The 15710-nt window shown below is 48.0% G+C and overlaps 5 protein-coding genes across 5 annotated transcripts; 2 read left to right on the top strand and 3 right to left on the bottom strand.

Annotated features, from left to right (window-relative positions):
• Positions 1–103: 103 nt before the first annotated feature.
• EV420DRAFT_1476592 (uncharacterized protein) lies at positions 104–5119 on the bottom strand (the record flags this gene model as incomplete). Its single annotated transcript, XM_060469343.1, has 21 exons — positions 104–255; positions 313–395; positions 444–478; positions 534–688; positions 744–885; positions 937–953; positions 1004–1044; positions 1197–1339; positions 1392–1453; positions 1504–1553; positions 1811–1919; positions 1998–2926; positions 2976–3108; positions 3162–3548; positions 3601–3814; positions 3874–4006; positions 4061–4286; positions 4336–4464; positions 4521–4731; positions 4779–4915; positions 4945–5119. 21 exons carry the CDS (start codon positions 5117–5119, stop codon positions 104–106), a joined length of 3663 nt encoding a protein of 1220 aa, XP_060335282.1.
• A 169-nt stretch (positions 5120–5288) lies between these two features.
• Positions 5289–6439, top strand: EV420DRAFT_1264055 (mitochondrial 50S ribosomal protein L3; the record flags this gene model as incomplete). Its single annotated transcript, XM_060467206.1, has 5 exons — positions 5289–5510; positions 5560–5761; positions 5816–5876; positions 5927–6038; positions 6092–6439. The coding sequence occupies 5 exons, from the start codon at positions 5289–5291 to the stop codon at positions 6437–6439; spliced, it is 945 nt and encodes a 314-aa protein (XP_060335281.1).
• A 68-nt stretch (positions 6440–6507) lies between these two features.
• On the bottom strand, positions 6508–10602 carry EV420DRAFT_1638889 (uncharacterized protein; the record flags this gene model as incomplete). Its single annotated transcript, XM_060476894.1, has 19 exons — positions 6508–6891; positions 6944–7188; positions 7240–7371; positions 7421–7454; positions 7511–8018; positions 8072–8272; positions 8327–8385; positions 8435–8492; positions 8546–8696; positions 8745–8763; positions 8823–8981; positions 9037–9134; positions 9184–9218; positions 9275–9357; positions 9409–9462; positions 9512–9643; positions 9694–9854; positions 9909–10253; positions 10308–10602. 19 exons carry the CDS (start codon positions 10600–10602, stop codon positions 6508–6510), a joined length of 3153 nt encoding a protein of 1050 aa, XP_060335280.1.
• A 291-nt stretch (positions 10603–10893) lies between these two features.
• Positions 10894–12087, top strand: EV420DRAFT_1117663 (uncharacterized protein). The gene is made up of 3 exons (XM_060465899.1): positions 10894–10981; positions 11033–11090; positions 11144–12087. Exons 2-3 carry the CDS (start codon positions 11035–11037, stop codon positions 12063–12065), a joined length of 978 nt encoding a protein of 325 aa, XP_060335279.1. The 5' UTR covers positions 10894–10981; positions 11033–11034; the 3' UTR covers positions 12066–12087.
• A 92-nt stretch (positions 12088–12179) lies between these two features.
• EV420DRAFT_1618794 (PQ loop repeat-domain-containing protein) lies at positions 12180–15666 on the bottom strand (the record flags this gene model as incomplete). The annotated part of the gene is made up of 14 exons (XM_060475389.1): positions 12180–12227; positions 12285–12454; positions 12511–13026; positions 13076–13259; positions 13800–13801; positions 13823–14043; positions 14104–14231; positions 14282–14302; positions 14356–15007; positions 15046–15172; positions 15198–15294; positions 15352–15404; positions 15457–15530; positions 15587–15666. 14 exons carry the CDS (start codon positions 15664–15666, stop codon positions 12180–12182), a joined length of 2373 nt encoding a protein of 790 aa, XP_060335278.1.
• Between the last annotated feature and the right edge of the window lie 44 nt (positions 15667–15710).

Here is a 15710-nt window from a genome sequence, read left to right as displayed (position 1 = left end):
GCATCGATTCTGGCGGAACACAAGAGCGCATCAGATATACATACACTATACTTGATACATAAAGCCGTAGTCTGCAATAGTTTATAGGCGCCGAGAGAACCAGTCACGGTAGATGGTCGATGTAGTTCGAGACGAGGTCAAAGAAGGTCCACAGCAGGCCGTGGGTTGTGATACTCCGCACTGCGCTGACTCCGAGACCACGATAAATCCTGGTGATACCTGCTAATAGCGGCTTGGGATTGTTCGGATCGGGACCTGCACATAGACACATATATTTCAGTCAAATCTTCAGAGATTAACGTTGAAACTGACCTCTGACGAGACGGTACAGTGTCTCCCAAGGCCCCCGATATCTTTCACCAGCCAATGATCGCTGCTGGATTTTTGTCTTCACACTAAGAGAAGTTTAATCATGCAATGGAGATACTGGTGATTTGACTTACACATCAAGAGGATAAATCAATGCCCATGAAGATACCTACAGGCACCGTCATATCCCAGTCACAGCTTGATTCATTTGAGGTCAGACTTACGCCGGAGAGTGAACCACAGAAGAACGGAACAATCGAAGCAGGGATAGGTAGCCAGGCAGGTGTCGGTCCTTGATCTCCTGATCTGTCCCGTCCAAGGAGGTGCCGCATTCCGTCGTATTCGAGGAAGTACAGTGCTGTTCCCGTAGTATCCCGTACTGATATTGCCGCATTGAGCTGTCACAAGGATTCTGTATAGAGTAGCGGACGCACCAAAATGCATACGGAAACCCGTGTACAGCCCAGTGATACCATTGCTTTGAAAAATTTCTTTTACGGCTTCCCACGTCTTCGGCGCTTTGGTAAGTTGCACGCCCTTACTAGCAGCGATTGCAAACTCCAACTGTCGTCGGACCTGCGAACAAAATTTATAATATGATGAAGGCTGGGCAAAGGAGTTATGTACCTTGACGAGCTCAAATGCTATTATGTGTTGATGAGCAGGGGAGAGCAGCAGTGGAACAAACACTCACGAGCACTTCCAAATGATATTAAAGCGCCAGACATCGCTCCGCTGATACCACCAACAAGAGAGGCATCGATTATAGAATTACGAGATAGATAATTATGATCCCGACAGAACTCCTTGGTACGAGTATAGATAGTGAAGCTTGCGGCGCCTGCGAACGCTCAAAAACAGGGAGCGATAGGCAAAGGTGCACTCACGGACAAAGGAGAATCGTTATGAGAGGTATCCAAAGGCCACGATAGAATCCGACGACTCCTTCATCCCGATACACGACGGCAGCAAGCCTCGACACACTGATGGGCGTTTTTGTTGTCTGTAGCCTTGACTTGAGAGAGTCAAGCTGGAAGAAAACAAGTTAATCATGAATGGGAATTGCAAGACTTGAGACACACTGGATAGCCCGCAAAGGTGGAAATGTAGCTAGCGGACAGCGCGCATACAACTGCTTTATTCCCTGCACCAGAGACATGAGCGACCTCGCCATTCAATACGACGACAACATACGGCGGAGGAAGTCGTTATATGCGGCCGAGTCATACGGAAGATTCGATGTGCTGCCAGGACCACGATGAAGCCGAAATTAAGCCAAAAAAAGGATAAAATACTTGCCTTTTTCCATCCATAGGGCGGGCTGACTGGGCTGGCCGTCAGTCCAGTTTCACTTGCATGCCCTACGCGACAGCAAAAAAACGATGAGGTGGATCGATGTGATACCGTCGGGCGCAGGGATCAAGGAAGGAGCGAAGGATTGGATGTCGTCGACACCGGCAAATTCAGAACACGGTCACCGCAACTCGACCACATAGATCACTTGACGTCCCTTGCATGCTTCTTCGGCTTCTTTCGTTGTTCCAGTGAATCGTTCTTTCTCGACCGTGCGGCAAAATCCATACAGACAAGTGGGAAGATATATATGTGTACTGCTACATATGATACAAGACTATAATGAACGTAAATGAAAGCCTAGGCTCAGTGCCCATTGACGACTTAAAATCCACCCAGCCTTTTCTTCGCAGGTTTCTTCTTTGCAGCGGGCGGCGGGCGGCCTCCGTGTGGTCCAGGAAGGACCTGCGTGTTGGTCATTAGCTCTTGAGAACTTGTGGCTAGGAAGGCATTAGATATTTGAGACTGGGTAGTGGGCCTGAGCACGGGAACAACGGCCGGTTGGGACTGAGGGAAAAAGGTCCCTCGGCTTGCGGCCGGCTGCACGATTGGAACCATGGTACTCGATGCCACGACGACGGGAGGACGTTTGGGTTGGGTCGATTTCGGCAAGTTTGATTTAGGTTTTGGAAGTTGAATCCTTGCGGGTTCATCTGTCGGATCGCCGTAAGGATCCACGTAAACATAAGTGTCTGGATCCGTCCCAACTGCCCATTCCTTCAGCAGCAATCGAACGCCAAGGGGATACGACATTTCGGGATCATCATCTTCCCCTCCTTCCCTTGCTTCATCTGCCGTCCTCCGCGACACGGGCCGCAGGTAGCGGAAATCCACCGGAGGTGGTTTGTTGCCAATAGAAAGGGCTTCTGTCATGCTCTCGAGGTCATCAGGCCTAGATGCTGGTGCTTTCGGTGGCTGGACAGAAAAGACATCTTGCGAAAGCGCCAAATCAAGAGCAAGTTGCTCTCGAGCTTTGCTTTCTCTTCTGAGCGACTGGACTGTGCGGTCTGGGCTGTCAGCAAGGTTATACTTCTGTAGGTTTTCAAGTATGTCCTCCGCGTTTTGATGCACAGTCGAATCGAAAGCCCGTAAGGTAGGACCAATATTGTGATACCATCCAGAACCTTTACTCAAGGAAGCCGGTGATAAGCGTTCCTGCTGTAACGCACGATACCCTCTGGTCGAGTTGATGATACTCCCTGTCAGAAAATCAGCTCGGGAAGCGCCATCTGGTTCATCTCCTGCCCGGAAAGCTATATCGTAACTGGGAGGTAAGTCAGAGAAAGGTACGCCTTGCTACTGATGGATCTTACGTCGTCAACATATGCTTTATGGGAGCATCCGTATCCTGCCAAAAGAGGGGCAGACGGTCCACGAGGTCGTATACGTCGTCTGCGTTTTCCTCTTCGCATTCTTCGTCTTGTCTAGTCCTCTCCATGAACACATCTTCATATAATCATCCATTAGCTATCTAGCTTTCATGGATAAGTACGACTCACGATGATACATTTCAGAAAAGTCCACTTCCATGTACTCTCTATTACCAAGGGGCCCTATGTCTGGCCGTAGGTTCGAGGCGTTGAGGTCCAGCTCTCTGACATCATCTGACCACTCGAAATTTGGTGTCTCTATTCCATCCGATTGGCCTAGTTCGATCATTTGTATGGCCCCGCGCCTGGACAGTCTTAGTAGACTAAATGATTGATCTTCAGCGAGGTATGGATGATGGAAGAACGACTGCCCAATCAGAGAATCTTCAAAATCGGTCTCCGATGTCAAACAGTACGGGATACCGTTAGCATGAATGAGTCCGTTCTCGCTTGGGCGAGAGACGGTATACACATTAACCATCCCATTCTTTCGTGATGTCAAGAAAGTAAAAGGCGCTGGATTTCCCATCATAAATAAAAGGAGACACATAGTCAAATATTGACTTACTGTTTTGAAAGGAGACGGTGTCAGTTTTGAGTGTCCTATCGAATGATCGTTTATGATTGTATCCAAGAATTGGCTTCCCTGGGTTTCTATCGTCGATCCAAAAGAGTTGAGAAGTGGTGCACAGACGGATCAGATGGCCATCTTGGTCTTCGACCGCAGTAATCATGTCTTTCTCACTTGGGACAGAAAAGATTGAATTGTAGACGCCATTTTCCTGCAGAAACACATGAACATAACGAAAAGGCGTGATTCGCTGTGTATTAGGGGACATACACGACAGTCAAGCTGCCGCAAAACTTTGCTCGAAGTTAAAAGGCATGTGTTGATGTTTGGACCCAACGACAGTCTCCAGAAATCGTCAGACATGACTTCAGACATGGACGACAGAGTAGAATAATCAAAGATACTAAAAGAACCTCGTGTATCATGTTAATTTTGATGCAAAAGGTCAATAACTCACATGAAAGGTTTACCACCAATGAAGTTGTAGCTGAAGGCCGTGCCTTGATCATTGACGACGAGCAGATCATGGACAGAAGGGAACCTGACATCAATCATTTGATGACCGCCCACATCAGACGGGGAAATGGTTGCTACATCGAATAGCTTCACTTCCTTCGGTGTGTCACAGGATCTCATTTCCAGGACACATGTAACACCATAGGTCCTTGCAGCCAACAATGCGCCTAACCTTGATCAATACAGGCAGAGTAAATATCGCAACAATTGTCTTACCTTGTGCTAGGTTTGGCAGATCATATCTGGGTGAAGTAATTTGAGATATGGGTGTATCGAACGACCTTATCGGCGTAGCTATCGGAGTAAAAACTCTCCCGTTCTCAGAAGGGAGAAATGGCGATATATCTGTTGATGAGGAAGTTAAACAAACTACTCTTGACGGAAAGGACATGAAAATGTACTCAGGTCACGACCCAGTTCACCCATCGGAAACGCAAGGTGCAACGACACGGGCGTCGAAGATTCATACGAGGTTACGGTTTCAAGTAAATTTCCGTCATATGGATTGTACACGCTTCGATCGTGTAAGACTCTGGCGTCTGTCTCTATCTCCTCTCTAATGAGTTCAGCAGCAACTTCGACGTCAGGAAAATGTGTCCTCAGGAAATTTGCCTACAGCAGAGGTCAGATACGGTGTATTTTGGTGCAACATGGCATACCCCTCGCTCTGCCCTTCTCCCCAGAGTCATACGCGGAAGCGTGATAGAAGGCGGACGCGTCTCAGGGAATATTTTGACGGGTTTCCCTGCCTGCAGTTTAAATGGGTCCGAGTCTGTTGATACTGCCTTGAGAATAGCTTCATTACAGGAATCGGGTATAACGTACCATAATTTTTCACTAAGGAAGACCATTCAAGACGATTTCCCTTCTCAACCAGGGTCAAAGCCTCGAGCAATCCGTGATCTAGGTTGGGGTATTGGAATATCTCTTTCTTTTTGCCTTTACCCTCCCTTCTTGGTATGTCCTCGATGTTTCGGTCATCTGTTGGCCAAGATTCCATTCCATTAGAGTAAATCTGTCTCAGGAGCGTGGGCAGTAATGACAGAACGCAATGGGGAACGTAAGCTTTGGAAGGGTTAATTTTGTAAAATTACAATTTCTAAAATAATCAAGAAAATTCTAACAGCGTCTGTTCTCAACAAGGCACAACAACGCCTTCCTCACCCGACATGTTTAAAGTCGGTCGAAAATTTCCTTCTTTCGCGTCATTTCGACGGATACATTCCAGTTCACCGCTTTCAACGGTTCAGGAAGCCTCCACATCGACGGCGGCGGCACCACCAGCAAAATGGACGCCAATGTCGGTACGGACCGGTCTCATAGCACGTAAACGAGGAATGTCTGCTCTATGGAACGACCAAGGCGTTCGTATACCTGTGACGGTTCTCCAGGTGCTCGCAGTTTTGATTACAGCGGTATACTGTGCTAACGTGTACTTAGCTGGACCATTGTCAAGTCACCGCGAACATTCGCACAGTCCGAAGGGACAGCTCGGTCTACCATGCTGTCCAGGTCGCGGCTTCTGATAAACCTTACAAGACAGCGACTGCACAAATGAAAGGTCATTTTAGAAAGGCTGGCGTAGTTCCCAAGTATATCGTGAAAGAGTTTCCCGTTACTGAGGACGCGCATCTTCCTGTTGGTACGTTATACCTTGACTACTACTTTTACTCCATTAATGTTTAATTATCTTTAGGAACAACATTGTCTGCAATACATTTTGTGCCAGGCCAATACGTTGATGTCATAGCTACTTCGTACGTCCTAAGAAAATCAGCATCATTGTAAGAGTGCTAACATACGACAGAATAGGAAAGGGCTTTCAAGGTGCAATGAAGCGATGGGGATTTAAGGGTCTGAGGGCTAGTCATGGTGTGTCCAAAGCTCATCGATCTGCGGGTTCTACTGGTCAACATCAGGTGCGTATCATTCGTCACAACGTCCTAGGTATAGCCGTTTATCTCGAGTTAAGGATCCCGGCCGTGTGTTTCCTGGAAAGAAAATGGCTGCTCGAATGGGTGGTCAGCGAATAACAACCCAGAACCTTCCCGTCATACGCGTTGACACAAATCTCAACCTCATCTTTGTGCAGGGATCGGTCCCAGGTGTCGACGATGCCCACGTTATGGTTCGGGATGCAAAAAAGAAGATGTTGACTGTCAGCCAACACAACCAGCTCAAAGGTCTATACGAGAAAGTATTGCCTCGAGGTGTTGACGACCTTCCTTTCCCCGCTGGGACCGAAGAGATGGCTAAGGAGCTTCCAACAATTATTGAAGCTCCAGCCTACCGTAGAAGTCCATTTATTCCTCAGGAATAAGTCTGTTATGGTATCGCATTAAATCTGATGACACATTTATATCCGAAGCCTTGTACTGCTATCTTAATTCAAAGCAACCCCGCCCTACGCCAGTACGCTAACCATCTTTCCACATCTTCTCTACCTATCTGTGGAAACGCCATATCTTGGACAGCGATTCTGGGCAAGCCAAATGCCTCTCGATTTTTGAGATTTGCTGTCTTTGCATTATGACGGTAGTATGGAAGTATGTGGATGGCAGGTAACACTGCAGCACTTAGAGATGATTTCTCTAGCTCATCCAACCACTGAGTGTACGGGACCAGCATGACGTCTAGCTCGGCTGAGATAATGCTGGCTATATCTTGCCATAGAACAGGTTTAGGATTTACCAGATGGACGAAGAATTCAGGTCGGTCAACATAGTCAACGACTGCCTGAGCTGCCATGTTGACAGGAACCCAGGAGATAGTCTGTACGTGTTTAACAGTCATCCTGTTCCTTTCATCATCAAGGAACGCTCACCCTATCTCCACCAGGGAGACACCCAAGCTTGGTGGCACCCTGGACCATCGCTGGAACCCATTCATTCACGTTCCAAGTCCCGTTTGCAGCACCACTCAGTTGACCAACACGGATGACCAAATAGCGTAGGCCCTCTGTAGTGCGCAAAAGTTCTTCTGAGACCCACTTAGACTCTCCATATCCAGTTCCCAGCGCCATTTCTGGGAGGGTGGGGCCTTCGGACAGTAAATCCTCTTCAGAAGCATCTACCCGGACGCGTGGTGAGCTGCTTGTTTTCAAAGAAAGACGATACATACTTAGGAAGACCCCAATAGAACTCGTAAATATCAGCCGGCCTTGCGTTTTGAGAGCAAGGTCAATCAAATTACGTAGTCCGCGGATGTTGGATTCAAAGGAGGACAAACTTAAGTTGAAATCGACACGCCAGGCTATTGAAAAACGAGATCAGAATATGAAGATCACCTAGTATTGTCGTACCATTGTGAATGATGTATGTTATTGACTCAGGCAACTGATTTGCACGGTGGAGTCAATATATCATCGGAGTAAACATGAAAGGGAGCCCACCTTGTTGGAAAAATCGGTTTCCTCTGATATATCGGCTTGTACTAGCACCACTTTATCTGAATCCAGTAGGTCAACATCGAGCCCGCGTGAAACAAATGCTTCCCGTTGCCTATCCGACAGTGTGAGTTTCGCCGGCCTGTTCACAGCGTAGATGCGGTCTACGCTCGTATCTAAGACTAGGTTGGCTAGTATATGACTTCCCAATGAACTTGTTGTGCCCGTTACCAGGACGATTTTGCCTGATGTTACCGGTGAAGGTGTACTGCTAGTGCCATTAGGCAAACCCTTTGCGTACTTCTTCACCATGGCATGCATAGCGTTGACTCGCAAGTCAGGCTCGGTACGAACGACATCAGTATTTCCACGAGCTAAGGAGTATAGGAATGCAGCGAGTTGTGAGATCGTCGGGTGCGTATAAACAAAATTATCCGTTATCTGACGAGTGTCGAATTGCACCGTATCTCGAAGGGCGCGAAGCAACGAATTTCGAATCCATGTGGATTGCAAGCTGGTAGATTCAACGTCAATCCTGAGAAATGGACGCTATGGATAGCTACTTACCTATCACACCCATGCTGAAATAGGTCATCGTCATCAAGAACGGAATGGGAAAGAACCTGTAAAACGACGGTCCGCACAAAATCTTTTGTGGACTTGGTATCCCATTCCAAAGGCAACGAAATACTAGTTTGTGTGCTTTCCTCAACGGTTTTATAGAGGTCTGAAATTTCCTGGCTGTAATCTTCGAGTATCACTTGACGCCTACAAATGTCATGAGAGGCTAGTATGGTCATAATCAGCGTGGGGACTACGCACCGTGCCGTATTTTTTGCAGTGTATGTGAAAGGCTTGTCTGGTTTAGCGACAAGGATCATCTAGATTTGATGAGCTACATATAAGAGGGTTCCCGAAAAAACTAAGAACCTCTTTGAATAGACGCGAATGCTGAGGGGCGAATTTATTCATCCTTTCGACAGTAGGCCTGCGTTGATAGTCAGAGAAAGCATATTTACTTGGCTTGGGACACATTATCACCATATCTGGTTGCGAAACCGGCCCAGCAGGACGATGTCAGCAGGATAAAAGCTGAATTCACGCTTTGGCTCGACGAGTATACCAGCCTGGAACTTTCCACGACCAAACATGACTGAGGCATGAACGTAAGGGTCTTGGTTAAGTATGTTCTCTACACATTCGGTTGGAGTCAGGATCATATATAAATATTGTAACATACCTAGAGGTCCTGGATTTGTCTTGAAAGAAGTATCGAAATTTAGGTCTGGGGAAGTATGATATGTAGGTAATGCCGTACCTTCTCTCCTGTGTTGTGTATAATCTGATCATCGGTCCGTCCGAAAACCTTCCAAAACCCTGGCTTAGTTGGGTGTGAAATGAAGAGATCCGAAGTTGCATAAGCATCAACGCCATTGACTTTAGTATTAAGAACGCTCGGCTGGCAAAAAGGATTCGACTAGAAGGGACTGTAAGAGGAAAGGTCGAGACTTGTTAGTGCAGATAATGCATACCACCATTATAAGTTCATACGAATTATTTCCACTGGGAATCATTTCTGGTGTGACAAGCCCAGGAAATCGGAAGTAGTCCCAGTCATAATCTACTTGGACTACGCAGATAAGCACCATATATGCTAAAACATGTAATCAAGGGCTTACCAGGTAAGATAGGGCTCATGGCCCCACCTTCGGTCCTTTAAACAGGCCAGGTCTCTATTTAATGGCATGTGATGAAAGTGACGAGACTTACGACCCGTAGAAAATGAAAATAGAGATGCCCTTGGATGTCATGTAGTCTCCGACTTCCTTGTTCAAAGGCCCGCCGCTGTAAAGCTAACATTGGAATATCTTAAGCAAGTTCAATCGATAAGCCCCTGCACATACCACGCCTGAACGAGTAGAAAGCCATTCAACATATTCTGGCCGTCGCGACCATGCCTGTCGAGTCGTGTAAATCTCGGGACATCTGACAAGTCGCATGTCATACCTCAATGAAGGATGGAACACAGAAGACAACATCACTTTGGACTGTCCTTGCAGAATCAAACAAGTTTTCCGGTGTCGGGAGAATGGCAGGTGATCTGGGTTCAAAAGTACTGACGGCCAAGCCAGACGAGGCCTGGTAGGAAATCAGAATAATGGGTGTAGTGTGGGATATAGGATGCATACCGTCCAGAGGAGCTGTAGAACGCCCATGCCGTGGTACATGGGTACAACATGGAAAGAGAAAAGAACGTTACATAAATCCCTTTCCCCGAAACAGGGTATCAAACCCATTTGGAGCACTCGATGGTGTGTCCAGGCTATTGGCTTTGGGTACGCGGTTGAGCCTAACATGTTAAACATGAGTGTTCGCGCAACGTAGGTAAAGAAATCAATATTACCCGACGAATGTAAGTAGAAAGCAACGGAGTCTGGATCCGTAGGTAATAGAGGTATATCAAGTTCCGCATCAATGCTTCGCTCCCATTGAGATTGGAAGTAATCCTCAAAAATCGGAATGGAGGATAATTCTGGCAACGTATCTAGCGAGTATCGTGATTTCAAGATTTCAAGAGCTTCGTTTGCAAGATCCTGCATTGACGCGTCCTGGCCAACAAGAACGTATTGCACGCCGACCTTGTGGAGAAGATGCGCTACTGCAACGGGCGAATTTCGAGGCGAGATAGGGAAGAAAACGTAGTTTGCACGCAACAAACTCATCATCGTGACAAAATATGTTATAGTATCTGGAAAAACCTCCAGTCATGAATACGCCACACTTGACGAAAGAAAGGACAGACCGGACAAAGACAGAATGGCCACCACCGGCGGCTTTGCCTCAAATGGGATCCGTCTTCTCATCAGTTGTGCGCCGGTATATATGGCTGCTACAGCCTCTGCCCAGTTTATTGTCCGTACACTTCCATCTTCGCGAGCATACACGAACATCCGATGGTTGGGGGAATGCTGAAGATGCCATGCATAGATCTCCAGAATGGTGAGTGACCCATCAAGTGGAGGAGCTCGGAAAGTAGAACTGAAAAATCCTTGAGGCTGGGGCGGCGGAGGGATCGTGCGTTGTCTGGAGAAGGACATGAGACCAAAAAGTTGTATACAGTCATTTCTGTAATGGGCTCTTCTGAGTAAGTCAGCTTCTTCGAGCGCATTTCGGCGATACCGGAAGTCCTTATCAATAGTTGTAGGGACGTGTGACCGAAAGCACCTCGGAGGACGCTGGTGAATTTATCCGTGCTCTAGAATAGAGGTCACCAGTGATACCGCAGCATTCAAATTCAATCAGGGTAAGCCATTAGGTGCGGCCAGCGACTTCCATTCCCAAGCTTTCCCAAGTCGCTGACTGATAGTCGTAAAGTAGGCCGAGCACGTGCCCGTGTCGAATCTTGAACCCGTTCCACCACCATCGTAATACGTATATCATAACCACATGAACGTTCTCGTGCTGCCTCCATAATTGGTGTGTACATACTCATCTTTGAGGGAAATCGCAATGACAGAGTATAGGAAGACATGAATCCATTTCCGGGTGACTCTGGAAAAGTCAATACAATCCTACATAATCTGAGGTACGTACGACACTCGTTCATCAACTCTGAGCCTAAGTATTTTTTTTTGCTAGAGGAGAACAGTTCAGACACTCTCAGAATATCCAAGGGGCGCGCACCAGGGCCCGTCTCCGAACTGGGCTGACACACAACTCTCCAACACTGCCATTCAAGCTACATGACCATGGCATTGCTCCGACGGAAGAGAGCGCTGCAGAGACACCTCAGACATGGTCAGGTCTGAAACCACCCAAGAGCTGGCGTATGCCGGTCGAAGAAAGCACTGGCGTCACGCGAGCAAACTTGCTCTCGCTCGTACTGTCGATGCCGTCACTTAACTCGGTGCCTTCGCTCACCCTCTTATGTCTGAGACGAATCGCTTCCATGCCTACGGACGATTTCGTATGCGATGTTTTACCGTTTGTTCCTCCCCATTTGCGTCGCCAGCTACTTCGTGACACTGCAGTGCAGTGCCCTCTGCCCAATTCCAAGCTTTATGCTCTATGCGAACCCGAAGGAACTGCAGATGGAGAACTGATAATCATTGGTCCTACCCAGTCGCTGCGCAACGGCTTCTTTCTACAGTCATCTGGAAAAGATGCGTCCAAGGAAAGCACGAATCAGGTGGACTGGGATGAAGAGGATTGGAGTCCCAGTCCTTTGCACACATTCATTCTTCTCTCGAGCCCTTTATCAACTTCCACTTTACTCACCCTTCCACCCACCATAACGCATATGGCATTGATAAATTTGCCCAACGCCTTGCCTCTGCATCGCTTGCCTGGTATTTGTCCATTGCTCATTGTATTGGACTTGTCGTACAACGTATGGCTGCACCCCTCATCCAAAGAGGCAGCCAAGATATTAGATCGTGTACAATGGAGTCGCTGGACACAGTTAGGAAAGCTCGGGTTCAGGGATTGCTACGTTTATGAGGGTATGCTAGCCAAACTAAGCCAAGGTAAGTGGGATGATGTAGAAGTCGTATTAACCTAGTATAGCTCCATTCCAACCGTGCTTCGTTATCAGGATGAGAATGTTAAATATATATGATGTGGTGATACAGTGCGGAATGAAGAATGCGATGGGGAAATGCAATGGCGTAAAAGGTCATGCTTTCGAATCTAAGAATTGCGAAAGGTCGAACAAGGGCACAATCTGCAACACAATTATGAGCGCATCGTTCACTTGAGAAACTCGGAAAAAGCATCTCACTTCTTGTCCCTTGTCGGAATTACCGGACATCTTCAAGGACGCCTTGGCGCTTGGAGGTAAGAAGGTACCCGAACGGGACAGAATGTTCAGGTCACGAGCAAAGGACCAGAGACTGGAGGTCTGGCGTACTATCAATTCCACTCGTGATACAGCCGCGAGACCTGTCCTATCTAGATGTTTTTAAAGAAATCAATAAACTATTTTGCCAACACACGGCATGACTTACAGAGTATCGCATTGTTGATTTGATCGGCGACTGCTTCCCGCCTCTCCTGACTCAGATACTTGGCCACCGAGCTGTCTTCCGGGACGATGTACGCAAGGATGCCCAGCACATTCTTCAGCTCCTCGATATACTGTTCCTGATCAGCAGCAGACGGGAGATGGCTGGCCAGAGCATAAAGCTTTTGAGCATTCTTCAGCTGTGCCGTTTGCTGGTCGCGGGTTTCGGGATCGTCTTCGTGAAGAGCCTGGGAGCTTCGTTTCTGTGATTTAGGAGGAGGAGACTCGGTTTCGGTGGGAGGGTATTTCAAAGGAATTGTTCGACATGATTCAATCCAAGCTTGTATGCGCAGATTTAAAAGGAGATGGGCGGGATCGACAGAGGTAGACGCCACGTATGATGTCGGCTTTGGCGGTTCCACTTTAGTGGACTCTGTCATGCTAAGAACGGCAGGAAAATATTTGTTGAGTAGATCCGTAGCTTCGTCCACTTTTCCTGAAAGCAATAACTGTCTTATCTCTGCGAATCCGTCAGAAATGCGGGGAACCCGAAAGGCAATACGGTATACCTGCTCGCTGGTCCGCCTGTTTCAATACTTCCTCAGACAGTTCAGGTAGACTGGAACTACAGTCAGCTGGCTGCATCACCTCGTCACCGTCTGCGTCGAGGTGTCGAACGGCGCTGTCCTCTGCGAAGGCTCGCGCAGTACGGGTGTAGCATTGATGAGATAGATAATCGAGTACGAGCGAGCGCTGAAAAGGAAGAATCAGTAAATATCGACAACGCCACGATGAGAGATGAGATACCAGCTGGCACGGAGACGGTTCAGGTATTGCAGCTTGATGAGGCTTTCGAGAGGACGATGACTGCGACATGAATCCCGACGATGACGGCCAGTTGCAATGACGGCTCTTTCCAAAGTGGGTTTACGCCAAGCGCATACTGAGTTCACGTGGTGCTTGTCGCGTGCACAATTACTCCGAATGGCTCATATCGTCTTCATGTTTCCGACATTTTTACCTGGATGCTGCGACTTATGTTGTTGCGCAGCTCGGAGAGAAAAGCTACTTAAGAAATTTCCATTCACCCAGGTAGGAAAATGAACGGTTATCAACCGCGAGTTGCTCGCTTTCGAGCAATGGAAGAATTCATCCAAGTTTATTCTACGCGGTACTCGGCTGCCAAGGAGTATCAAGCCACACTAACATGTAATAGTTGGAGCATGAGAACCAAAGGGCCTGGCTCACCATTTTAAGTTTATGAATCAGTCTTTCTAACATTATAATTCGTACAGCTGCGTAAATAATCTCCTAACCATGTGTAGCTGATAGAGTTCTACTCAACGTCCGTTCCGGTGATGTTCTCAGCTCATTAGTATTATATCGCGCATGCGCTAAAGCATCTCCATCCAGCAATCTTCTGTCCTCTTCAATACTAACCGAGGAGCTCCTACGTCGTGACTTGGGTGCATAAATGAAGGATTGCATCACGATGGTGATATCGAAGAGGAGTGTGCCGCCGCTTCCTAAAAGATATCTGTCGATGGCATTGACTTAGATCGTGTTCCTCTTTCACGAAAGGACAGAAGAAGCTTACGGTATACTCTCTTTGATAAAGTCTGTTGAGGCGGGCGGCGGGAGTCTGGCCATAGGGGAGGTAGCGATAGATGCAACATAAAAACAATTCCCGAGGAAAGCAAAAACGAAAAGATACATAGATAATCCCTGCAAGGCCGGTTAGCATTACAAACATGACAGTAGGAATGAAGCAGTACCTGGACAGATTTCCTGACATACTAATAAAAGTAAATTCAGTAAGTATATATCCAAAACCGAGCACAGCACGCACGTTCTTCCAGATCTGCGGCAATCGGGAAGTAAGATACAAAGTGGTACATAACCACGCAAAGATGCGACCCAGAACACGTTCGTTAGACGGCTGAAAGAGGGTCTGGTGATATGATGGCTCAGAGATCGAGACGTACACGTCAGTACTGTGCACGGGTTCGAACGTTGTTGGAACATCAGAAGCCATTAAAGACGAGTACGTTTGAGGGTCAGGGATACGAACCCCCCGGGCAGCGAGCACGTTTCCTATACGAGTAGTGGTACTGGTAAGTGGCAAATGCCGTTGACTTCCAGCTAGTGCGCCCACGCTGAACAAAGCCCAGACACCGAAAAACACCATACTGGCGCCCCGCCGAGAGCTTCTGCGCCGAGGTTCAGGATCTTGTGAGAGGTTAAGATCCGCGTCTGCGTCTCGCTGTAGACTTCGACCTCGGATGAGAGCCTCTGCGACTTCGGCTGAGGGGGCGGACATGTGCAATGCTGTAGGGAGAGCGCCTCGGGACGGTATTCGACCAACGCTGCCACCTCGGCCTCCGTGCCTTTCGGAGCTCCAGGAAATACGTGTACGACGGCCACCTTCGGAGTGGAAGCTATCTGCTAGAGCCGCCAAGGTGGAGTCGTCTACTTCATCGTCTGATTCTCTCGACACTCGACTGCTGCGAAGTATCAGGGTATCCGTCCAGGCTGGTACGTAAGCGCACCGACCGACTTCGTGGGCGACCTGTGTGGTCGTCGTGTTGCGCGGCTAGCGCAGGCTGCTTTGGCTACACTGGCGGCTACTACAGACAAAGTTCGGTAGCGAGAGGCCGGTCTGTCAACTGGACATCCGACGGCTTAAACTACGTGCCCGGACGTGTGAAGGTGGGTTCCGGATGGTGTAGTAGATATATTGGCCAACAAGTGTACAGTCCACAAAGACAAAGTAAGTGGCCAGGTATGTCTAGGTGGGGATTATTTAGACAGGATATCAGGATTGTCGCCGTGATTGATTGCCCACCTGGAATGGAAGCTGATGGGTAAGGATGCAGCCGACCAAGTTGGAGATGTCGCCTGTCGCACGACCATTAGAAGTTCACAGTATTCAAAATCTGAGCCAACGCACCCATAAGCCAATTCGCAAGAAACGGAAGAGCTAGCCCTTCACATGAATTGCTTCTAATATTCTCGAGAACCTGGCTTTAATTGCAAGGCTCGTGTCACATGTCGCCATCATGGTGAGATATGGGACTCACGGAAACTGGGCCCCCAGCCAACAGGCAATCGACGAATAACCAAGAAATTCACTCAACGCTGCCTGCGATGGCGACAGCATCGTGATAACAGCCTCAAGGCTTTGGATAGTCAGTGAGATAGCTG

Source organism: Desarmillaria tabescens (assembly GCF_030435595.1).
Source record: "Desarmillaria tabescens strain CCBAS 213 chromosome Unknown EV420scaffold_7, whole genome shotgun sequence".
Classification (NCBI taxonomy): domain Eukaryota; kingdom Fungi; phylum Basidiomycota; class Agaricomycetes; order Agaricales; family Physalacriaceae; genus Desarmillaria; species Desarmillaria tabescens.
Note: the sequence above shows the minus strand (reverse complement) of the source record. Positions and strands in the feature narration are given on the sequence as shown.